This window comes from Mobula hypostoma, chromosome 11 (assembly GCF_963921235.1).
Source record: "Mobula hypostoma chromosome 11, sMobHyp1.1, whole genome shotgun sequence".
Taxonomy (NCBI): Eukaryota; Metazoa; Chordata; class Chondrichthyes; order Myliobatiformes; family Myliobatidae; genus Mobula; species Mobula hypostoma.
In genome coordinates, this window is record NC_086107.1 from 18,403,827 (window position 1) to 18,429,170 (window position 25,344).

Consider the following 25,344-nt stretch of genomic DNA (forward strand, 5'->3'; position numbering starts at 1 on the left):
TATCACCATATACAACCCTGAGATTTATTTTCTTATGGGCATACTCAAAAAAATCATAATAGAATAATGACCATAATAAATCAATGAAACAGCCTACCAATTTGGGCATTCAACCAATGTGCAAAAGACAAGAAACTGTGCAAATGTAAAAGGAGGGGGGGAGGGGACGTGTTGGGCATGTGGCCAAGTGGTTAAGGTGTTCGTCTAGTGATCTGAAGGTCGCTAGTTCAAGCCTCAGCTGTGGCAGCGTGTTTGTGTCCTTGAGCAAGGCACTTAGCCACGCATTGCTCTAGTGTCTGTGTGAGGAGTGGCGCCCCACACAGACTTCCAATCTGCACCTTGTAAGGCATGAAAATGACCGATGCAGGCCTCTCATGGCCTAAGTCGATGTTGCCTCCCTCCCAAATGCAAAAGAGAAAAGAAATAATAAGAAAACAGTAAATATTGAGTACATGAAGTGAAGAGTCCTTGGGAAATGAGTTCATAAGTTGTGGGAATGTTCCAATGTTGGGGCAAGTGAAGATGAATGAAGATATCTCCTTTGGTTCGAGAGCCTCATGGATGAAGGGTAGATAAGCATTCCTAAACTTGATTGTATGAATCATGAGGCTCCTATACCTTCTTCCTGATGGCAGCAGCAAGAAGAGAGCATAGCCTGGATGGGTTCCTGATGATGGATGCTGTGACAACACTTTCATGTAGATGTACTCAATGGTGGGAGGGGTTTACAAGTGATGGAGGGGACCATATCTACTAATTTTTGTAGGATTTTCTGTACAAGGGAATCTTTAGAAGTTTGGCAAACTTTTAGATGTCATGCCAAATCTTTGCAAATTCCTAAGGAAGTGGAGATGCTGCAGTGCGTTCTTCGTAATTGCACTTGCACACTCAGCCCAGGACTGAAAAAGTGAAATGATATAACCAAGGAATTTAAAGTTGCTGACCCTCTCAACCTCAGATACTTCAATGAGGACTAGCTCATGGACCTCTAGTTTTGTCCTCCAGAAGTCAATAATCAGCTCCTTGGTCTTGCTGACATTGTTTCTGTGGCACCCCTCAGCCAGATTTTCAATCTCCCTTCTATCTGCCGACTTGTCACTACCTTTGATTTGGTCTACGACGATACTGTCATTAGCAAACTTGAATATGGTATTGGTGCTGTGTTTAACCACACATTCATAAATTTAAAGTGAGCCGAGCATGGGACTAAGCAAAGAGACTTGCGGTCAACTTGTGCTGATGGAGATTGTGGAGGTGATTTTGTTGCTAATCCAAACTGACTGGGGTCTGCAGTGAGGAAATTGAGAATCCAATTGCACAAGGATATATGGAGGCCAAAGTTTTGAAGCTTATTGATTAGTTTTGAGAGGATGGTGGTATTGAATGCCCAGCTATATTTGCTTAAGAGTATCCTGAAGTATGCATCTTTGCTGTCCAGATGTTCTGGGGTTGAGTGAAGAGGCTATGAGATGGCTTCTGCTCTGGATCTTTTACTCCGATAGGTAAATTGGAGCAGATCCAAGTCACTTCTCAGGCAGGAGTTGATGTGTTTCGTCAACAACCTCTCAAAACCCTTCATCACTGTGGATGTAAGTGCTACTGGATGATAGTCATTGGGGCAGTTTACCACATTCTTCTTAGGCACCAGTATATGTGAAGACTGCTTGAGGCACTGGGTGCCTCAGTCTGCCAAAGTGAGAGGTTAAAGATCTCAGCAAACAATCCAGTCAGTTGATCAGCACAGGACTTTCGTACTTGGCCAGGTAGCCCATCTAGACTGGATGCTTTTCGTGGGTTCAGACTCCTGAAGGTTACTCGTATATCAGCCTCAGAGAAATCACAGGATCATCTGGGGCTGTGGGAGTTCATGATGGTTCCTCCATGCTTTGTCAGTCAAAGTGAGCATAGAAGCCATTAAGCTCAACTGGAAGCAATGCCCTGTTGTCACCTTTGTCATTTAATTTTACCTCATAAGAGGTGACAGCATTCAAGCCCTGCCACAACTGTTGAGTATCCTTCTGCAGTTCAAGATTAGTTCAGAATTGCCAGTTCACCCGTGAAGTGGCTTTCTGGAGATTGTACCAGGACGTCTTGTAATTTCCTTGATGACAAGTCTTGAATGCATCTGTCCTGGCCCTCAGCACCTCTTAGTTCTACTAAACTCTGGAGCTTTGCTCTTTAGCCTCTGCCTGTATGCAGGTGGGAGAAGGACAGCCAAGTGATCAGATTTACTGAAATGCTGTCTGGACATGGAACAGTAAGCATTCCTTGTTTTAGTATACAGTGGTCTCGTATGTTGGGGACCTCTGGTACCATGGGTTAGATGCTGATGGTAATTGGGTAGGGTTTCCTTTAAACAAGCCTCGTCAAAGTCACCAACTTTGATTTGAAATGCGTCAGGATGGACTATTTCTTGTCTGGAAATGACATTATGCAGTATCTCAAAGTGCTTGATAATAGTCAGCCGCAAGTGGTATGTAAACTGAGTCAGGATTATGGAGGAGAACTCCCTTGGTAAATAGAATGGACAGTGTTTGACTATTAGGTTTTCAAGGTCAGTGGAACACGAGTTCAACAAAACTACCACATTGGAGCACCACTGAGAATTTATCATGAAATACACACCTCCTCCTTTCGCCTTTCCTGAATCAGTAGTTCAGTCCATTCTGTGAATTGAGAAGGCTTTGGATGTGATTACTGTATCTGGCATGCTGGACGTAAGCCATGTCTTGATTACACATAGAACAACAATCTCTAATTTCTTTCCAATACAGCAATCTTGCCCTCAGGTCCTCAATTTTGTTCTCCAGCGTCTGCACATTTGCTAACAAGATGCTGGGTAGAGGAGGTCTCAGTCCTCTGTGTTTCAGCCTGTCTTGAAATCGCCCCCCCACCCCCGCCTTGCTTCCAGTCACGACTATGAACTTTTATTTGCTTAAGGGTACCATATCTGCTTGCTTGAGAGTTAAGTCCGCTGAGTCCTTCAGAAGATCATAAAATCTATAGTTCTTAGACCAATAAGACCATAGGAGCAGAATTAGGCCATTCAGCCCATTGAGTCTACTCCACCATTTCATCATGGCTGATCCCAGATGTCACCCAGAACTATCAAACGTTCCTCATATGATAACCCTTTGATTCCTGGAATCATCCTTGTGAACCTACCCTGGACCCTCTCTAATGCCAGCACAACTTTTTCTAACTTGAGAGGCCCAAAACTGTTCACAATACTCAAGGTGAGGCTTCACCAGAGCTCCAGAGCCTTATAAAGCCTCAGCATCGCATCTTTGCTCTTGTATTCTAGACCTCTTGAATGCTAACATGGCATTTGCCTTCCTCACCACTGGCTCAACCTGCAAATTAACCTCTTAAATTAAGTCTCTTTGCATCTCAGATTTTTGGATTTTCTCCCCGTTTAGAAAATAGTCTGCACATTTATTTCTACTATCAAAGTGCATGACTGTGCATTTTCCAACATTGTATTTCATTTGCCACTTTCTTGCCCATTCTCCCAATCTCTCTCTAAGTCCTTCTGCATGCTACCTGTTTCCTCAACACTACCTGCCTTTTGACCAATCTTTGTATCGTCTGCAAACTAGGCAACAAAGCCATCTATTCCATCATCTAAATCATTTATATACAGTATAAAAAGAAGTGGTCCCAACACCGACCCCTACGGAACACCACTAGTCACTGGCAGCCAACCAGAAAAGGATCCTTTTATTCCCATTTACTGCCTCCAATCAATCAGCTAATGCTCTAACCATGTTAGTAACTTTCCTGTAATTTTTTTTTGAAGTATGGATAAGCAGATGCACCTATCACTGACTTCTGTGCAATATACTTGTCGCAATATAATTAATATCTCCCAGATAATACTTCTGCAATGGTACTCTGAGAAAATTACCTGTCACTTTACTACAGTTTCATTATGCTTGTTACTCTGTAGCTGACTGCATCTGCCTGCTTTTATATAGCGTAGTGGTGACATGGATCAAAAATTGCATTGGTTTTATTTGAAAAAAGATAGATGCTTTACTATTCAAGTTACGGCAACAACTGTCGATATCTTTACAGCTACACTTAATCAAAGTTACTTGGAAATCAAGCTACTGGAAGCTGTTGCACATGGTTGCTGAGTGGTTATGTTACAGGACTAGTAATCCAGACTTCGCTTGAATTCCATAATGGCAGCTAGGTCATTTATTTAGAAGAAATTAAATACATTTGGAGTGAACAGATAGTTTCTGTAATAGTGGCACAATGTCTGTTGAATAGAATGCTAATTGGACTTGGGACTGACATTTAACCATAATGCCATTTTAAAATGAACTGAAATTGGCAACATGTTACACATTCTACATTTTTTAATTAATGTTAATTTGTGTAACTGTTGTGTATGAATTTAACCTCTCTAACTACGTTGTGATTTTACTGTGTTAAGCAAATGATTTTAAGTATATGTCTGGAGCTTTAGATGTGTCATTGCCGCTTTTTTACAGTAATTGCTTATTATGTAACATTTGGACTTTAAATTGTTCATTTTAGATAAAAGTAGTATTATTTGAGTTTGGGTGAAATTATTAAATTGGTGATAGTGATTCAGTTAATTGATGTACACCTCTGTTAATTTTTAGCATCAACTGAAGTAGAAGTTGTAGGTGGGAGCTGAATTAATCCAACTTGACTTTTATGAATGGTCAAAGCCAGAATTACTTCCACTGAGGGAAATATGATAAAATTTTCAGAAAATAATTAAAGGTTCTGGAATACCTAGGAATGGTGTGGGAAGTTGGACATGTTGTACAAAGGAAGTTAGAATGTGTAGTGACATGGAAACTTTGGGTTTTACTTCATGCATCGATTTCTTTAGGAAGTTAAACGTCAAAGTGATTATTGTGCCTTCTATGGAAGTTAAAAGAATCTTTTCTGTTTGGTGCTTTATCACTTTCTTATGTTACTATACTTCAGAGTTAATATATATATATTTAAAATTTTATATGAACTCTTTAATTTAAGTGAGTCTATTGGGTTCAATGATCATAAATGTCCTGGGTTACATTGATGACTTCAAATGGACTGAAGCCAAAATAGTTCAGTTACTGGATGGTACCCTTATAAGGTGTGTAGTATATGATCAACTTCCTTCTCTCTGCTAACTCCTGGTTGTGGCTGTGTCTGTGTCCCTTGGTGTGGAGAAGGCTGAGTGGGGACCTAACCGAGGGCTATAGATGGATAATAGTACACTTTCCCCCAGAACAGAAGTGTCCAATATGAGGGAGTGGATATTGGGCGAACAGAATCTTCTCCAATAAAGTGTATGCAATGAGGCAAAGCTATGGAACTATCCAAAGTTAGGCTAGAAACATTGGATGACCAGCAGCATGCTGTGTAGTCTGACAGAAACAGCAGAAGAGATGGTTGCAGTGTTGCATTATGATGGACAACAACACGCGGCTGACAAAGAAATACTCTTTGAAGGAAAAATATGTGCATGGTGTAGACAAGAAAATCATTTACCACAAACAATGCCCAATGAAGAGGACGTTAAGTGTTCATGGAGTGGATGAAAAGAGCTCAACAGAGTTCACGACAAGTATCATTTCATCAAGTCCAGGGAACAAAATGTATCTCAAGTCAAATGAGAGCAATTTGTGGAAAAAATGCCAATGTGATGTGCAGTAGGGTATCGACTTGATTCAGAAGCAATATGCAATGTCCTCCTGAATGAAGTTAGTCAATTAAAGAGAGGTGGTTAAAACACATGGGGTTAGTGTGGTAAACCTACAGTAGAAATCTGAAAGTAGTGAACCAAATGATTGCGCGCTATGATGTGGATTTCATCATAGTAAGCCCAGAAAGATCTGGAAATGGTCCAGTACAGCTAATGAGACTGATGAGGATCCTGCAATCATGAAAATTGCTTCAGTACATACAATTACATCAGCCAGATAACTTGCAGATGATTATGCACGTGTCATTTTCAGAACAGAAGGCAAAACACTATTTAGTCCTAGCCTGCATCAGGGTATTGAGTACAGGAGTTGAGATATCTCTTTGTAACTGTACCATTCAACCATGGGGCAGAGGAATAGAATTAAGCCATTTGGCCTATTGAGTCTACTTCACAATTCCACCATGGCTGATTTATTTTCCCTCTCAATCCCCTTCACCCACCTTCTTCCCATAACCTTTAACATACTTACTAATGCCCATAACCTTTCACACCTTTACTAATCAAGAACTTATCAACCTTTACTTTAAATATATCCAATGACTTGGCTTCCACAGCCATTTATGGCAATGAATTCCACAGATTCACCACCACGTGGCTGTAGAAATTTCTCCTCATCTCTGTTCTAAAGGGATATCCTTGTATTCTGAGGCTGTGCCCCATTGTACCAGAAATCCCCTCTATTGAAAACATTCTCTCCACATCCACTCTGTCTAAGGTTTTCAGTGAGACCCTACCTCACTGAAAAAACACCAGTGAGTACAGCCCTAGAGCCATCAAAATGAATGGTGAGACCACACTAATATTTTGCGCAGTTCTGGTTGACTAGCTATAGAACTGATTACATTAAGCTGGGGAAGATGCAGAGAAGATTCACAAGAACATTACCAGCCTGGACAGCTTCAGTTATAGGGAGAGGTGAGATAGGCTGGGTCTTTTTTTTCTTGAAGCATTGGAGGCTGAAGAGTGACCTTTTAGAGGTCTATATGATCATGAGGGGCATAGGCTCGGTGGATGGTCATGACCTCTTTCCCAGGTTAGAGAACTATAAAACCAGGGGGCATATATTTAAGGGGAAAGGGGAAAATAGTTAAAAGGGATCTGAGGGGCAACTTTTTCACACAGTGTATGATGGGTATATGGAAAGAACTACCAAAGAAAGCTGCAGAGGCAGGTAAAATTATAGTGCTTAACAGACTTTTGGATACATGCATGGATAGAAAAGGCCTTGAGGTATATGAGTTAAATGCAGGTATTTGAGACTAGCTCGGATAGACACCATGGTTAGCATGGATGAGTTGGGCCAAAGGGCCTGTTTGTGTGTTGTATGACTCTGTGATTCTATGAGAGGAAACAGCTTGATACATCAATCGAAGGATGTTCCTGTAGTTTATTGTGCTGTACCTTCTTGGCTTGGAAATAATTATCCTCATACTTCCAGAGACCGGGACACCCCAAATGCTCCTTGAGAGCCAGAGGAATATCCTTTGATAGATGTACCAAACTGTATGAAGTGGAGGTTCAATCCTGGAGCTAAAGACATTCACCTTTTAGCTCTGAGATTGAACCTTCACTTCATCCCTGGCCAGTAGACGTATTTTCTTGCAGATTATCTAATGACCATGGATCACACTATGTGCTGATCTCTAGAAAGGAAGCAACCAAAGGAAAGACTCATTCTCATCGTCCTAGACAGTCCTTGGTCTGCTACATCAAAGTGGGAAAATTAATCTAGTGACAGAAAATAGTTTGATTTTCAAATTCATGCATTTAAAGGACTTATAGTATTTTTGAGACCCTGATCATAGAGACAGAGCTGGCAACTTTCTGAGGATCTCAAAAGACAGACAGTACAATCACCAGAGACACAAGGGATTCTCTAGATGCTGGAAATCTTGAGGAACATCTCGGTCCAAAAGGTCAACAGTTTATTTTCCTCCTGCGATGCTGCCTAAGCTGCCGAGTTTCTCCAGCAGATGTAGTTTCATCACCAGACATAATTTTCCACAGTATCTTAGTATGTTGTTTTAAAAAAGATGCCAATGACCTGCCTCTTAGTAATATTTAGAGACATAGTGGAGATAAAAGCTATGTAAAGACTAATGTCAGCCTTGAATTCAACACACAGTATGTCCCAGATCATATACGGTTATGGGAGAGCAAGTCATCCCAGTCTGGAGGCTAGCAGCAATCACACCAAAAAGGTTTGCTTTTGGAAACTGGTTGGAAAAAAAAATGGAGGTACATGATAGCCCAGCAACTGTTGTTGGTAGAACAGCATCCTCTTGGGATTGGATTCAGAGGATGTGCAGCTTGTAGAGCTGCTGTCTCACAATTCTAGTAACTGGTTTCAATCCTGAACCTCAGGCACTGGCTGTATGGAGTTTGTACAATCTGTTCTCTCAGTGATCACGTGGTCTTCCTCGGGGCACTCCAGTTACCTCCCATATCCCACACCAAAAGTTTGAAGTGCAAAAAGTTTAAAGTAAATTTAGTATCAAAGTACATATATGTCACCATATACAACCTTGAGATTCATTTCTTTGCGGGCATACACAGTAAATCCAAGAAACCACAACAGAATCAATGAAAGACCGCACCCAACAGGATGGATAAACAACCAATGTGCAAAAGACAACAAACTGTGCAAATACAAAAAAAAAGATAAATAATTAAACAATAAATATTGAGAAAATGAGATGAAGAGCCCTTGAAAGTGAGTCCATAGGTTGTGGGAATAGTTCAGTGATGGGATAACTGAAGTTGAATGAAGTTAACTCCACTGGTTCAAGACCCTGATGGTTGAGGTGTAATAATTGTTCCTGAACCTGGTAGCGTGTGTCCTGAGGCTCCTGTACCTTCTACCTGATGGCAGTAGCGGGAAGAGAGCATGGCCTAGGTGGTGAGGGTCCTTGTTGCTTTCTCGCGACAGCGCTCCATGTAGATGTGCTCGGTCGTTTACCCATTATGGACTGGGCCGTATCCACTACTTTTTGTAGGGTTTTCAGTTCAAAGGCATTGGTATATCTATAGCAGGCTGTGATGCCGCCAGTCAATATACTCTCCACCACACATCTATTGAAGTTTGTCAAGTTCTAGATGTCAAGCTGAGTATTCACAAACTTCTATAGATGTGTGGAAGTGGAGGCACTGCCATGTTTTCTTCATGATTGCACTTAAACAAGCAAACGAGCAGGTTGGTAGGTTAATTTATTACTGTTCATTGGCCCTAGTATGTAAATTAGTGGGAGAATCTGGTGATGCGGGGTGAGGTGATAGAAATTTTGGTAGAATAAAATGGATTAAGATACAATTAGTGTTAAAATGGGAATCAGTGGGCTGATGGGTCTGTTTTCCATAATTCACAGGCATACAAAATGGACAATTATTTGTTTCCTTTCATTATCAAAGGGAAATGACATGTAATATATGTAATTTTGTTGAAACCCTTTAAGGATTGTGGTATGTGACTAATTGCCTTCTGCATGATTTTTAGTAATACTGTAAAATGCTCTGGTAGCATCATTTACCAGTTATCTTCCAGTATCTTAAGGAGGGTTTGAGAATGTTATTATACACTGAGTCTGGGAGCTGTATTTAATTTTTATTGATTCAATATTGAGATTATCAACTTACACCAAATTCTAGTGGACAGTTTTTTCACAATAATTGAAATGATGTGCTTTTTGTTGTAAACTTGATATTGTGATTTTCAGCGCCATCAGTTTTGATTTCAGAGTCTCTGGCGTCCCCTGTTGTCTGGCCTTAGCATTACACACTGTATATAAAATCTTCTGCCTGACACAGATTGTTTCTCTAGCACACTTTATTTTATACTGGCGTCAGCTTGAGATTTCTGATTAACTTCTGAATTTTATAACTGTAAACTAAATATAATTTGTACCCTAACTCATCCAAGCTCTTTTTAAAGTCATCTTAATTTCTTCAATTAGATCAATAAATATTGAATCTTGCCTTTGTTCACTGATTTTTCCTTCAGGTGCATTTTTGATCCCTTACCTGATGATGCTGGCGTTTGCTGGAGTCCCCATTTTCCTCCTTGAAACAGCACTTGGCCAATTTGCCAGTCAGGGACCAATATCTGTGTGGAAGGCTATTCCTGCTTTGCAAGGTAAATATTCACATCCAGAGTCACTTTCTGATAACAAGTTCTTTTGTCTAAAAATAAACATGACATTGTTTTGTTTTTCATTCTGTCTGCAGGATGTGGAATCGCTATGTTGATCATCTCGGTTCTGATTGCAGTGTACTACAACATCATAATATGTTACACCCTTTTCTACCTTTTTGCATCATGTATTCCTGTACTTCCCTGGGCATCTTGTGAAAACAGTTGGAACACTGAAAATTGTAGAGACAAGAACAAGCTGCTATTGGGTAACCACTGCAGAACCTATTCTTTGGACAGATCCAATCTTCCGACCCATTGGAGGAGGTTTTAACATATTACAAAGACACGCACTAGTTTTACAGGGGTCGACGTGGATACTTGTGAAAATAACTTGCCTTAAAACGACAACCAGTCCTCTCAAATTCCAGCAGGGATCACAGCATCTTCCAGCATCACGAGCCTTATTTGCTTTTATTCATTTTTAACCTTCATCCATCTTTGTTGGCTAGTGGGAATTGGGAAAGAGGTTACTGCTAGTCATTTTACTTCTGCTGTTATGGTAATTTGAATTGAGTGTCATTTTAATACATAGTTGCCTTCATTTGAGTAGGTCCATGTAACTTAATAAGAGGTTCAGTTTAATCAAATTATTACAGTGACCATCAGATGATGTAATTTATGAGTGAATCATTGGGTGTTCATTAATTATTTACTAATTATATAAATGATGAGATGTTAGACTGTAGCTTTGCAGAATCATAGAATTTTATAGCATGGAGATAGATTTTTAGAGATGCAGTACAGTAACAGGCCCTTCTAGCGCACATTGCCCAATTACACACACGTGACCAATTAACCTACACACCCTTATGTCTTTGGACTGTGGGAAGAAACTGGAGCACCCAGAGGAAACTAACACTGTCACAGGGAGATCATATGAACTCCTTGTAGGCAGTGGTGGGAATCGAACCGGGTATTATTTGGCATCTACTCCTTACTAGTTACTTGAAAGAGTTGTCCACTGAACTGACCTTCCCCATAATCTTCTGAGCAGTTTTCATTCCAAATATTGATTCAAATCGCTTTTGGAAGCTATTGTAGTTTGTAATTCTGCTATTATTCCGGCAGGCCATTCCTAGTCCTAATAAACCTAATCTTCTCCACTTCCCCTTGACACTCTTCTATTTGTATTGAAGCTGACACCAGCTGAAGAGAGCAAAGTATTAGATGACATTAAAAATATTCACCTTCAAAAATTAACTTCAAAATCTGATACTTCCCAGAAATTTTAATTTATATCAACAAAATTATGTTAAGACTTAGGAACAGAATTAGGACATTCGGCCCATCGAGTCTGCTGTACTATTCCATCATGACTGATTTGTTATACGTCTCAATCCCATTCTTCTGCCTTCTCCCTGTAACCTTTGACACCCTTACTAATCAAGAACCTATCAAATTCTACTTTAAGTATACCTAATGTCTTGGCCTCCACAGTCATCTGTGGCAATGAATTCCACAGATTCACCACCCTCTGCCCAAAAAAAATTTCCTCTTCATCACTGTTCGAAATGGATATCCTTCTATTCTGATGCTCTGCCCTCTGTACCATCTCAAAAACATTAGAATGAATTTAATTGGTGACGACAGGCTAGGGAGGCTGCAGAATCTGTGTCACTTGGTTAGATCATTAAATTGTAGAGAGCATAGCACACTAAATCAGGCCATTTGGCCTGATGTGTCTGTATCGGTCAGAAACGAACTAGCCCAATTCCATTTCTAGCTGCCAAGCTGTTGCCCAACAGGCCAAGAATCTTCAAGTACACACACAAAATGCTGGAGGAACTTAACAGGTCAGTCAGCATCTTTGGAGGAGAATAAATATTCAATGTTTCACGCTGAGACACTTCATCAGGACCGAATGAATCAGCTGCTTCTGATTGGTTCAATTCAGCTGCTGAACTCAACCTGACCTGTTGAGTTATTCCAGCACTTTGTGTGTGTTTACTCAAGATTCCCAGCATCTGCAGGATCTCTTGTGTTCTCAAGTACACATCCAAGTACTATTTAAACATGGAGAATGTTTATGCTTCCACCATCATTTCAGCCAGTGAGTTCAAGATCCTTACCATCCTTTGGATGAAAATAAGTGTCCTCATGTACTGCTCCATCCACTTACACGTGTTACTTATGTCTATCACCCCTACTGGGGCATAGGCTGCTAACGGGAGCTCACCAGAGTCCTCTGTCTGGGGCTTGTCTTTCAAGTTGTTCCTGCGTTTTGCCGATCTTCTTGGTGTCAGCTTCAGGGTCGTGTCACCAGGTCTTCTTTGTCCAGCCCTCTTAGAAGGTTGATCAGCTTTGTAGCTTCCATGGACATGAGGCTTTCATCACACATCTTCATACATCTTCTAGGTGAAGATCTTTCCTCTCCCAGGGATGAGATCTTCAGAGATTGCTGTAGCTCTGGGTTTTTTTTATGGGATGGGGTTGCTGGCTCCACGTCTAGCCCTCCTCCTTTCGCCGCCGGGCTTGTGGCCGTCCACGTCGGAGTTTCCATCCACTTACAAAGTACTTTAAATCTGCAACCACACTTCTCCCCCTATCCCATCTTCTGTCCCAACACCTCTACTCCCCAAGTTTTGATCGCTCTGGAAAGGAAAGTAGGTGCTTCCTTCCTATCCTGACTCCTCAAGGTTTTATACAAACTAATTAAGTCTCCAATCTATTCCAAAGGAAGCAACTCTAGCCTTTTCAGTCTTTCCTCATTGTTCCGATTTTCTATTCCAGATATTTTCACAGACCTTTTTTGTACTCCCTCCAGTACAATCACATCTTTCCTGTAACATTGAGATGGATAATGTAAGCACTACTCCTGTTGTAGTTTAACTAGTGTTATTTACAGTGCCAGCATTATCTCCCTGTTCTTATATTCTATGGCTTGGTTAATAAAGGAGACCATCCCATATGACAGAGATGTGGTGCATGTTTTATGTCTCAGTTTCAGTCAGAAATTGGCTGCTCCACTTTTGGAACTATTGGCTATAAATGGACAGATACTTAATCCAGACATGTCAAAAAACTGTGGTCACACCAGATCACTTTAAAGAATGCTTCGAATGTCGAATGTTTCATATTTCTCTATAGTGCTCAGTGATTGTTATTGTCTTGTGATTATAATGTAAGTAATAAAGGATACAGTCTTGCAGTGTTTGCACAAGATTGAGGGTAAAGGGCCAAAGAATAACCCCTCTCAATGTTAATACTTCAGATATGTAATGTCCACTTTTGAATATTTTCCACTTAATGTTTTAAGACATTTTTATAAGGATAATTATCTTTTTTCCTTCTTGGATTAAGGTTCCCTGCATCACAACCTGATATTAAGATCGTGGCTTATATTTTTTTCATAAAACAATACTAGTCTTGTTCTAGTCACAATGACCCAAAGGTAATTCAGTACGAATGACTGTGAAACAGTCTTTCACCAAAGAGAGATGTGTCATTTCTGTTGGGTCTTCTCACAATGACCTACACAGTGATTGGGAGCAGGGTTGAATTAATTCTTCCTCATCGTTCCTAGCTATAGACCAGTAAGTTTATGCACACGTGTTCTCCCATAAGGCCATAAGCAAATAGAAATCTTTAGCATAAAATCAGACCTTTTGTTGAAAATCTACATTTGTTGAAATGGCTCCAGGGTATTTACAATATAACTGAGATGTACCATTAAGGTTCTAGTATCATTGGACCAAAATCTAATGTCTCTGAAGAAACAATTAAGCAAATAAATTCAATGAGATTCCAGATAATCAAATTAGTTTCCATCTGAACATTGGTGAATAACCAAGCAGCCTAGGATTCAAGCAATTTTAGATTGAAAAAAGCTTTGAGCTTCAGACAAAAATTCAGTGTGGTGCTTACATTTAACCAACTATACTGTACATTAGTTCATAACAAACTTAGAGTAATGATGCCATTGAAGGGTATAAATTATTTAAATTATATCCAGTTATATCAAGAACAACCATAAGACATAGGTGCAGAATTTGGCCATTTGGCCCATCGACTCTGCTCAGCCATTCAAACATAGCTGATTTATTATCTGTCTCAACCCCATTCTCCTGCCTTTGCCCTGTGATCTTTGACACCCTGACTAATCAAAACCAACAAGACTAAGCTGCAATTGGCATTATAAAGGACATAATAAGAAATGTAAACTTATTTTACATATTTTTTAAACAAATGTATAAACATTATCTTTCTGGTTTAAGGCAACATTTGGACACTGAACTACCTTGCCTCTGTCTCCATTCTATAACAATCTGTGCTTTTGGCATGTTTAGAATTGTAGCTTGTGTTGGGATTAGTGTACTTGATTCTCAAAGTGTCAGCAATGTAGAAGATAGGCATTGCATCAGTCTTTGCAGTAATGATTTCCACAAAGCTTGCATGTCAAAGTTGTCATCAATTCTTGGGGTAAATTCACATACTCCCAGCAGGGAGGCAGTGCTTGGAGGAAGTGTGGGTCACAGATTTAACACTCTGTCAAAGTTATATTTTGATTATGAAAGTGAATGAATAACTGCATTAATTCTAAGTGCTTCTCTAGATAAAGTAAGTTAGAATGAAATTGCTTCACCTTTGGGATGTGAATTTGAATCTAGCCAAGACTGCCAAGATGAGTATCTTCTATTGCTGCAGGGCTGTGAGATTTGGAGTAAAGCTACTTTAAGTAAGCTTATCTCCTCTTGATTTTGGATCTGTAGCACAAATTCTGACCCGAATATGATACAATTTTGCTGAAAGCTGAAAACAGCAGAAATGAGAGGTGGAATTTTCCCACTGATTCAGCAGGGGGTGACTTTATAAAATTGAATTAAAGTGCATCGTTTGAGAACTATCCTGGAAAATTGACCCTCCATCTGACCTATGCCAAATTGATTGGGGAACATTTACTCTTGCACTGGATGTCACTGTAATTAATTACATAAATGTTCCATAAAAGACTTCATTTAGTTCCTGTAGTTTGTCCTAGCCTTACTGAAATCTTAATGATGCATCTCATTAATTTATTCACAGAAACAAAATCTTAAACCGTAGGAAAATGAAGGCTGCTAACTTTGGAAAATCACAGTGTAATATAAATCTAATGTGGGTTAAAGATAACAGCTGGGAGATAACAGCAGACAGTAATGCATTCCAAGTTTTTCACCCATCTCCAAAACATGCTTGAAGTTCAAAGGTAATGCATAATGCCTTTGGTATTAATTTTAAAGCATATTTGATTATAAAGAAATGCAATGCTTTGTATAATACATATATGTTCGATGCATGTATCACGCTCTGCCTTGTCTTTTTACATACTAACACATTCAACTGCACAAAATCCCTTTTTTCATGATTGCACTTCTGATTTGAAAAAGGCTGCACCACAATTTAATGCTGTTGATACAAGACTTGATAGTTGTGGCTCATGGTTATACTGTTGATTGAAATCTCATTCCAAAGACGAGCACAAAATCAAGCCTGACATTTCCCTTTGCTGAGAGAATGCTGCTGTGTCTACCACAGGATCCATCTACCCTCTCAGATAGATGGACTCCCAAAGAAAAGCTTGTGAGTTCTCCCTGACATTTGAACCAACACTTTTGTCACTAATAGAGATTATATTGTTGTTCCTTTTCTGTGGGTTCTTGCTGTGTGCATAATGGCTGCCAGATATCCTGCATTGTAACAATGATGACATTTTAATGCACATTATGTATGAAATGCTTTTGGGATGTCCCGTGGTCATGGAAGATGTTATAGAAAAGCAAGACTACCTTCAAGTGAACAATCCTTATACTTACACAGCATGGAAATCATTTTCACATTCTACTGGGAATGTTAAATTGACATCCAGATTACAATTTTTTCTTACAGATTGTAAAACATTATGCATATACTGATACTGCACTTTGAAAGGAATCATATTTTTAAAATTTCAAATTATAAAACTTCCTGAGATTATTTTTCCTAGTTCTAAACTGAGGAATTAATATAGTAGCGTTATTTTTCAATCCAATTGCAGGCTATTATCAATTTCCTCTCTCCAAATATAAGCTTAAATGGGCACATATATCTATCAAAACATATAGAAGCAAGTTCATTATGACTATATTAAGCTTTCAGGCAATACATTGCTGGAGTTTATTATGCACTGTCGAACTTACGTCAAACGAAAGAAAACTGGTGAAGAAAAAGAAGCACAGACAAAACGCTGGAGGAACTCAGCAGGCCAGGCAGCATTTATGGAAAAGAGCGAACAGACGACATTTTGGGCCAAGACCCTTCATCAGGACTGGACTGCTGAGTTCCTCCAGCATTTTCGTGTGTTGCTTTGAATTTGCAGTGTCTGCAGATTTTCTTGTGTTTGGGGGAAAAAAGAATTATGCACAGAACATAACAATTCAATATTTGCTGCACAGTGTGGCACAATGCCTAACATACTGTTTTACCAGATATTTATCCCATTGTGTTGCGTTATATACCTCATGATACCACACTGTGATATACAGTGTAAATATGTTTTTACACTGTGTACACCACATTATGTGACATAATACGTATCACCTGGTGTTGAATCATATGTAGATGTTGCTCCATATAGTACAGTCCACATGGTTATGTGGTGGGTACTGTATAACACACTGTGGATTTGCACTATGAGAAATCATCCATAAGCGTGTTGAGGTGTGATACTTACAACAATATGCAGTGTGATATTGATGTGTGGTAATTACAACAATCTGCAATGTGGTATTTGCTCCATATTGTGCAGAAAAAAGTTGCATCATATACTCCATCCTATTACATGTATTTAACAGAATATGTTATATACTTCTGCATGATAATTACATAATGAACAGCAAAGTCTATTCTACATTATCATTGCACAGTATATGGTACGTATGCATCATTCAATTTTACAGGTTTTACAACAGATTTCATTCTGCAATGTTACAGGCACCTGCAGCACCTTGTGACATAATACATGACCACAGTGGCACATCATTTTATATCATTGTCATAGTGTAAGGGAATCGTACAACATGGAAACAAATCACTTGGCTCCCCACATCCACACTGACTAGAGGACACCCATCCCTATTAATCTCATCTTCCAGCATATTGTTCCAAGACATTCGATGGCATTGCGTCCACTACTCTTTCCACAAGTCCTAAACTATCCTGAACTTTACTCACTGTTCTCTGGGCGAAAAAACTCCCCCTCAGACCCCCTCTATATTTCTTACCCCTTATCCTAAATCAATGTCCTCTCGTTTCATCGAACTCTAATACATGAAAAAATTACCTGCAGTCTACCCCTATCTATACTCTCATAATTTCATTCCTCTTAATCATATTCCCTGTTAGCCTCCTTTGCTCGTCTGCTATATGGGAAAAGCACACAGTGCTGTGGATTTTGTCATGAGTGATTACAGCTTTGCATGAAATGCATCAGAATGGTTTGACTGTATAGATGAAGTACAACACATTGTAATACATTGCATATTCTAAGCATCTCATAATGTAGACAGCATTGTGCATTTTAGTCAACCGTGTTGACATAAATGGAAAGCCTTCTCCAAATTTGAGAGTTTACAAATCAAACTGAAAAAAAAAATCAATTCAGATTTCTTTCTTGTGGCTTTGACATTTTAAGTCCTTTGAGATGCCTTATCCAAGCCTGAAAAAATCCTGCGTAAGTTGGCTATCGTAAAGTTTAGGATAGTTCAGGAATTGACAGGATGGTGCTGGACTTTAGCTGGCTAAACTTACACCCTCTTAACCACCACAAACTACTACTGCCTCACACCCTGTTAGGACATTGGTTTACAAGGTTATGCTCCTAAATGTAAAAGAATGTCCAGTCACTATTAAGGTTTAGCACACCAATGAATTGGACTAATTGGTCAATCACTTTTCTATATAGTGCAATAATCTGCCTGACCCAAGTGTTGGTTTGCTGGGCCAGCCATAGATATTTAAATGCATTCCACCTTACATTACTAGGGATGAACTCGACCTACTCCACTTCGTCCCCTGTTCCTCACAAGAAGATGTATTGATACTTCAGGCTTCAGACGATGGTTGAAAAGCTGATTCCAGGAACTGTTCCGGCACAGCACAGTCATCAACGAAGTCCACAGTAAAATGCATGAGTGCATCGCCACCATTTCCCTCCCCACAGCATGCCAGCAGAAACATTACTCCACTCTTTGGAACCTCAGCAGCAAATGCTGGTTTCTGAGCAGCTTAAAGGTAGGTATTTAACCCTGGGAACATATTTACACGTGTGGCCTTGAGGTGATGCATCCAGAAGCCCTCATTCCACGCCTCAGAGTTTTCTCATCACTTATTTAATGAACTTCAAATACAGTAAGTTTTGGAAGAATTTAGGAAAGAGGGTTTCCAATTACTCTCATCACCAGTGTGTTACAATACATTGCTGTAGACTGGGTTTGCTCATTATCAAGTGTGAACACTAGCCTCCCATCCAAAGAGCCGTAAAGGAACCATGCATGACATGAACGTGACTAAACTGTGGTTACTTCAGATTTATCTTGCTTGCCAGATTGACACTTTCTTAGCGCCAATCCACATTGAGTATTGCAATGTAAGAGGAAGCCTTCTGCAGAATTCCTTGGAATGTAATATATGAAGGAAGCTACATGTATGGCAATGAGGCATATAACCCGATTGCGTAATTGGTAGCAAGATTTAGGTGGGAGAAGTGTGAACAAAGAAAGAAATGTTTCTTTCTTCTAAGTATGGCTTTCAAAAAGTGGTGCTCCAGCTAACTTCCAAAACTTTCCCTTGGATAGGAAGTTAAAGTTGGAAAAGTGTATGTAGGGCAATTATCAACAATATGTTTGCATGATAATATAACTGAGAGCATTTAGGGGCACACTCTCAATGATCAAGACAATTAAAACAGTGAACAGCATGGATAATATTAACAGCACAATACAATCAGTATCAGGAATAGTAAAGTTGTTTTGTTTAGAAAGCATTATAACTCTAAGTTCTTCCTTGATATGAATGTCCAGCAGAAGGCATAAATAGGAGAATAAACAATTTCATTCAGTGAATTTCCTATCCATGGATCTTGGTATTCAAGAAGATACCCAGAATAATATCCAGTGTTAGAAGACCTAACCTGCAGATACCTCCGGACATTTACATGATCCATTGGGTTTTTTTTTATTCCATTCAGTATTCTTGATCTTTCAAACTCATATGTTTAATGAAAAAAGGGGAATGAGCCAGTTCTCCTTTGCAAAATTGCAGATGCGAGGAAGTCCACGGAGGATCCCTGTAATGAGCTGGTATAATAAATTATTTTTCAGTGTCCTGAGGTAAAGGAAGTTCTTTGAATAGTAAATTATTACAAGTATTTTGTGCCTTCACTATCATGACATCGAAGGCTTGAAAGAATAAACCAAACGTTTGTCAATAGTTCAGAGATTCAGTAGAAGTAAAAATAATAATGTATTAATAAGGTTTTCTTGTCCCAACAGATTCTTGTATGATTGAAGATACCAACAGTGTGCAGATTAAAAATACATCATTTTGCATTTCTGCTTTTCCCAACCTCACCATGGTGAACTACAGCAGACCCATAAACAAAACTTTTGTCAGTGGGAGTGAAGAATACTTCAAGTAAGTGGGAAATTTAATACAGAAAGGGTTGTTAGCATTGAAATTACAAAAATATAATCAGGATTAAGAGATGAAGGCAAGACTATGAGAGAGAAAAACTGAAGGACTTTTCATTCAAGTCACTACCACAAGTCTATATAGTGCAGCAATCTGAAAATATACCCGTATAGTGAAGAAAATGCTGCTAAAAGAATGAGGTGTAGCACAAGAACTTAACAGGGAAAAGTGAACAGTGAAGAGTAAACAGTAAAATGGAAAGACACACTCACACACACACACACACACACACACACACACATAGTGTTGGAAGAACTCAGCAGGGCAAGTGGGATCTACGGAGGAAAATGAATGATCGATGCTTCAGGCTAAGAGCCTTCGTCAGGATTGGAAAGAAAGAGGACAGAAGGCAGAGTAAAAGAGTGTGGAGTGTGGGAGAGGGAGGAGCACAAGCTGGCAGGTAATAGGTGGATCCAGATGAGAGAGGAAATTGAATTGGGAATAGAGTGGGAAGGTGGAAGAGGCAAAGGGCTGACCAAAATAGATTCTCATAGGGGAGGATGGTAGACCACAGAATAAAGGAAAGAAGTTATGGTACAAGAGGGAGGAAGGAATGGGTGATGTGCAGGTCATGAGGTCAGGGAGGTGTAAGAAAAGGGCCCAGAGGAATATAGGAGATCAAAAGTGTATGGGGGGGGGGGGAACAGAGGGGAGTGTTTACCAGAAGTTAGAAAAACTGTTCTGTATGCTGTCAGTCTCGAGCCCAAGACAGAAAATGAGGCGTTGTTCCTCTGTTTGACTATTTATTTCCCTCCAGAGGTGCTGCCTGACCTGCTGAGTTCCTGCAGCATCTTGTAGGTATTGTTCCAAGTCTCCCACATCTCCCTTGAGTCTGCAAATAAGCTTTCATCAATCTGAAACGTTTTTTCTCTCTTCTCAAAAAGTCTAAATTGTTTGAAATGAAACATTCCTCCACAAAATAATGATAGCATGGTGAATTTATTGTTTGCAACCACAGAGCTTCTCACAACAAATAATGAAAGCAATAACGAAAACCTTAAAAGGATTTGATTTCCTCTCTGAGCTCTTAACCTGTGAGCACCCTGCTAGCAAATTGATTCTTAATTAGTCAATTATATGTGTAATTACTTTAAATCAGTGCAGACCAGGATATTCAGAAAACTAAGCAGTTATATTTAGAACTGTAAAGTAACACAATCAAATCTTAACTTCATCGGCAAAATAAAAATTATAGAGAATTGATCCTGACTTTGCATGATCTTGCATAGTGGATGGTAGTTGCAAACACGAGAAAGTCTGTGGATGTTGGAAATCTAAAGCAACTAACACAAAAAAAGCTGGAGAAACTCATTAGGTTGGGCAGCATTTATAGAAAAGAATAAATTGTTGACATTTCGGGCCAAGACCTTTCTTCAGGACTGAGAGGACCAAGAATTAAAAAGTAGGGGAGGGGAAAGAGGTGAGCTGGAAAGTGATGAGTGAACCAGGTGGGTGGGAACGGTCAAAGGCTGGAGAAGAAAGAATCTGACAGGAGAGGAGAATTGGCAATATGAAAAAAAGGGAAGGAGGAGGGGATCCAGGGGCTAGTAATTGATAGGTTCGAAGAAGTAAGAAGTCAGAGTGGGAAATAGAGGGAAGGAGGGGGGGGCAGGGGCAGCACCCAAAGAAGAAATTGATATTCATACCATCAGGTTGGAGGGTACCCAGATGGAATATAAGATGTTGTTTCTCCACTCTGAGGGTAGCCTCTTCTTGGTACAAGAAGAGACCAAGGATCGACATGCTGATTTGGGAATGGGAATCATTGTGGCAGATGGTGTGGAGTTGCTCGACGAATTGTTCCTGGAATGTATGATGAGTTTCACCAATGTAGTGAAGGCCACATAAGGAGCGCCGGACACAATAGACAAACCCAGCAGATTCGCAGGTGAAGTGTTACCTCACCTGGAAGGACTGTTTGGGGCCCTGAAAGGAGGCGTATGGGCAGGGGTAGCACTTAGGCCGCTGGCAGGGGTAAATGTCAGGAGGGAGAGTAGTGGGAAGGAATGAATGGGAGGTAAAGGTACGTTTAGTGGAAGGGCCCCTTTGGAGATGGAGATGGTGATAGTTGGCAACTTATTTGACAACTTCATCATTTTATTTTCCATTCAATATAAATAAAAACAAATGGGTGTGAAGCAAAATAGGATTCTGGTTTGTATTCTCCCATTTTCTACTCTTACCAAGAGTGAGCATTGGTAGATACGGTTGGTGGCCACTTTACTAGGTACACCTGTACACCTGCTCGTTAATGCAAAAATCTAATCAGCCAATTGTGTGGCAGGAGCTCAAAACATAAAAACATGCAGACATGGTCAAGAGGCTCAGTCATTGTTTAGACCAAACATCAGAATAGGGAAGAAATGTGACCCAAGTGACTTTGACGGTGGAATAATGGCTGGTACCAGGTGAAGTGGTTTGCATATCTCAGAAACTGCTGATCTCCTGGGGTCTTCACGCACAACTGTCTCTTCTAGAATTCACAGAGAATAGTAGGAAAAACAAAAAAAAAACATCCATTGAGGGCAGTTCTGTCGGTGAAATGAGAAAGGTCAGAGGAGATTGGTTCAGGTTGACAAGAAGGTGACAGTAACTCTAATACTATTGTGTTACAACAATGGTGTGCATCAGACCATCTCTGAATACACAACCCTTCAAACCTTGAAGTGGATGGGCTGAGGCAGCAGAAGCCACTCTGGGTTCCACTATTGTACTTAATAGAGAGGCAACTGAGTGTAGATTCTCTTCTCCAAACCTGCAATGCTTTCATGATTGCTACTGTTTCCAACAGGTACTTTGTGTTACAAATTTCTGCGGGGATTGAACATCCTGGGAAGATACGGTGGGAGTTAGCAATGACTCTGTTATTGGCCTGGATAATTGTTTATTTATCCCTGGCAAAAGGCATAAAATCATCGGGAAAGGTGGGTTACAGCATTCTCTCATGTACCGATCTTGTGATTTTCAAGAAATGATTGGCAATGCTTTATTGCATTTTCTGCCTTCTATCTACAGGTTGTCTACTTCACAGCCACCTTCCCTTACGTTGTCCTTGTCATCCTCCTGCTCCGCGGAATTACTCTGCCTGGAGCCGGAGATGGGATCTGGTACTTCATTACACCTAACTGGGATAAGCTGAAGGATGCCAAGGTAGGCAAGTTAATTAAGACGATTACAATAGCTATTGGTGAGTTGTATAGCACATGGAAGATAGCAATACATGCTTTAACTAACATTTAATTCTTAGAGGTGATTATGGGAACAAATTCAGACCAACATCTTTGTTTGTTTGTTCTGTGTATATTTACCCTCTTGAGTAGTGCATGATTTTAAATTGATCAGAATAATAAAAATAATAATAAAGATGCTCATACTCTTAGAAAATAAGTATCTTAATTTGTCCACTAAGATTTAAAACAGTGACATCAGTCAATAATAATTCTATTTAATGTATGGAACACAGACACCAGATATATTTGAGAAGCAGGGAAGTTATACTAAACCTATCAAACCTGGTTGGAAGCACATACTCTACTGTGCATAACTCTGCTTTCCACATAATGAAAAGGATTTGGAGACACGAGAGACACAAAAGCTTCTGTAAATGCTGGAAATCCAGCGTAACACACAGAAAATGCTGGAGGAACTCAGCAGGTCAGGCAGCGTCTACAGAGATGTCAGAGGCAAGAGATTTTGCAGATCTCAAGACCGGGACCAATTCACTCATTTCTTATCATCTTGAAAAACTCCATTGGGCTACTTCTAAAACCTTACTTTTGCAAGGACTTCCTCTAGTTCCCAATCCTTTAATGTATTTCCCTCCTTGAACTCTTACTACAAGTGATACAATCTCTTCATACCCATGGTATGTATGAACATAAAAACTTGGGGCAGCCGAAAGACACTTGACTCTTCAAACCTGCTCTGCCACTTAATTGTTATTTGGGTTGTTATTGTCACTTGTACCAAGGTACAGTAAAAAGCTTTGGTTTGCACACCATCCACACAGACCATTCCAGTACATCTAGCCCTGAGACATCAAGCAAGGTAATTTGATTCCCAATGTAGCCCCCTGGTAAGCCTCAGGCTCACTCAACTCGCTTTCGTCTAGGGGGAGCAGCCTTCAACCCCGCCAAACTGGGTAATCAAGTTTGTGTGGATGCTGTACCCCGCCCCGCTAAATAACAGACAATACACCATATGCGATTAAATGATTACACTTTATAGATCTTACTGGAACTATGTAATTTATAGAGATAAAATATGAAAGGAAAGTAAAAGGCGCCAAACTTATCAAAGTTCAACCACTTCGTGCACAACCATTGGAGCTCAATTAACGGCGTCTTCTTCCCACCATTCGATCCCCTCCGATCCCCTCGACCCACTTGGGACCAACAACAGTGATAGACCAGACGCTCCACACGAGTCTGTCTTCGTCTCCTCTCCTCGCCGAAGACCCTGGGCCTCGGACTCCCGCTCGGGGTCTGTCCCGTCGGCCAGCTTACAGCATCCCGTCTACTCTCTCTGTCCCCATCGTGCCTTCTGAGCCAAAGCCCGCGAACAATAGCTTACAGACACACAAGAAAGAATAACATCTATCCCAATTGGTTAGCAAATGAATACAATTCTCTTTATAATCCAAACAAGCTGCTAGAAAGAGAACTTTCTCAGCAGTTATTATTACAGAAAAGCCACTTTAATTATAATAACAAAGAAGCCATTTTGTTAGCCTTTGCAGTAACATAAAAGAAGAAACCCCTTACACCAACAAATGGTTTATTGGTTTATGCATTATAGACTGTCTCTCTGGTGCTTTCAGCTCCCTCCCATCTCCTTTCCCCCTTTATCCAAACATGATTCCCCTCTCCCTGTCCCCTTCCCACTCTCAGTCCACAGCAGAGGCCCATATCAGAATCTAGCTTACTGTCACTGAGGATCTAACCTGCTTCCAACATATTGATACAGCTATGAAGAAAGCAAGACAGTGGCTATATTTCAAAAGGCATTTGAGGAGATTTGGATTGTTTCCTGAACATTTAAAAACTTCTACAGATGTACCATGGAGAGCATTCTGACAGGCTGCATCACTCCTCTGGTATGCAGGGGAGGGAGGGTACTGCACAGGATCGAAAGAAGTTACAGAAAGTTGTAAAATTAGTCAGCTCCATCATGGGTACTAGCCTTCATAGTATCCAAGGCCTCTCCAAGGAGCCATGCCTCAGAAAGATGGCATCCATTATTGAGGACTCCCTTCACCCAGGATATGCCCTCTTCTAATTATTAGCATCAGGAAGGAGGTACAGGAGCCTGAAGGCACACACTCAGTGATTCGGGAACATCTTCTTCCTCTCTTCCATCCAATTTCTAAATGGATTTTGAAGCCATGAATGCCACCTCACTTTTTATTTTTTTTCTGTTTTTGCACTACAATTTTTAAATCTATTTAATATACGTATATACTTACTGTAATTTATTTATTTTTTCTATATTTATCATGTATTGCATTGTACTGCTGCCGCTAAATTAACACATTCCACGGCATGTGGCGATGATATTAAACCTGATTCTAATTCTGATTTGTCATTGGATTTGTTTTTTTGCGGCAACAGTGCAGTGCAATACATAAAATTACTACAGCACTATGCAAATGTCATAGGCTCCCTCGCTGTGTAAACCTTTGCACAGTACTGTATATCGAGGTGGTACCAAGGAG

At 40.0% G+C, this 25,344-nt stretch overlaps 1 protein-coding gene across 1 annotated transcript in view; it reads left to right on the forward strand.

Annotated features, from left to right (window-relative positions):
- The window catches only part of slc6a5 (solute carrier family 6 member 5), a 68,949-nt gene that overhangs the window by 10,907 nt on the left and 32,698 nt on the right, over positions 1–25,344 (forward strand). Inside the window, exons 5-9 of the mRNA XM_063061727.1 lie at positions 9,735–9,866; positions 9,959–10,132; positions 19,433–19,574; positions 22,423–22,555; positions 22,647–22,781. Of these exons, the coding sequence (XP_062917797.1) occupies positions 9,735–9,866; positions 9,959–10,132; positions 19,433–19,574; positions 22,423–22,555; positions 22,647–22,781 (716 nt within the window). The remainder of the gene's footprint in view (positions 1–9,734; positions 9,867–9,958; positions 10,133–19,432; positions 19,575–22,422; positions 22,556–22,646; positions 22,782–25,344) is intronic.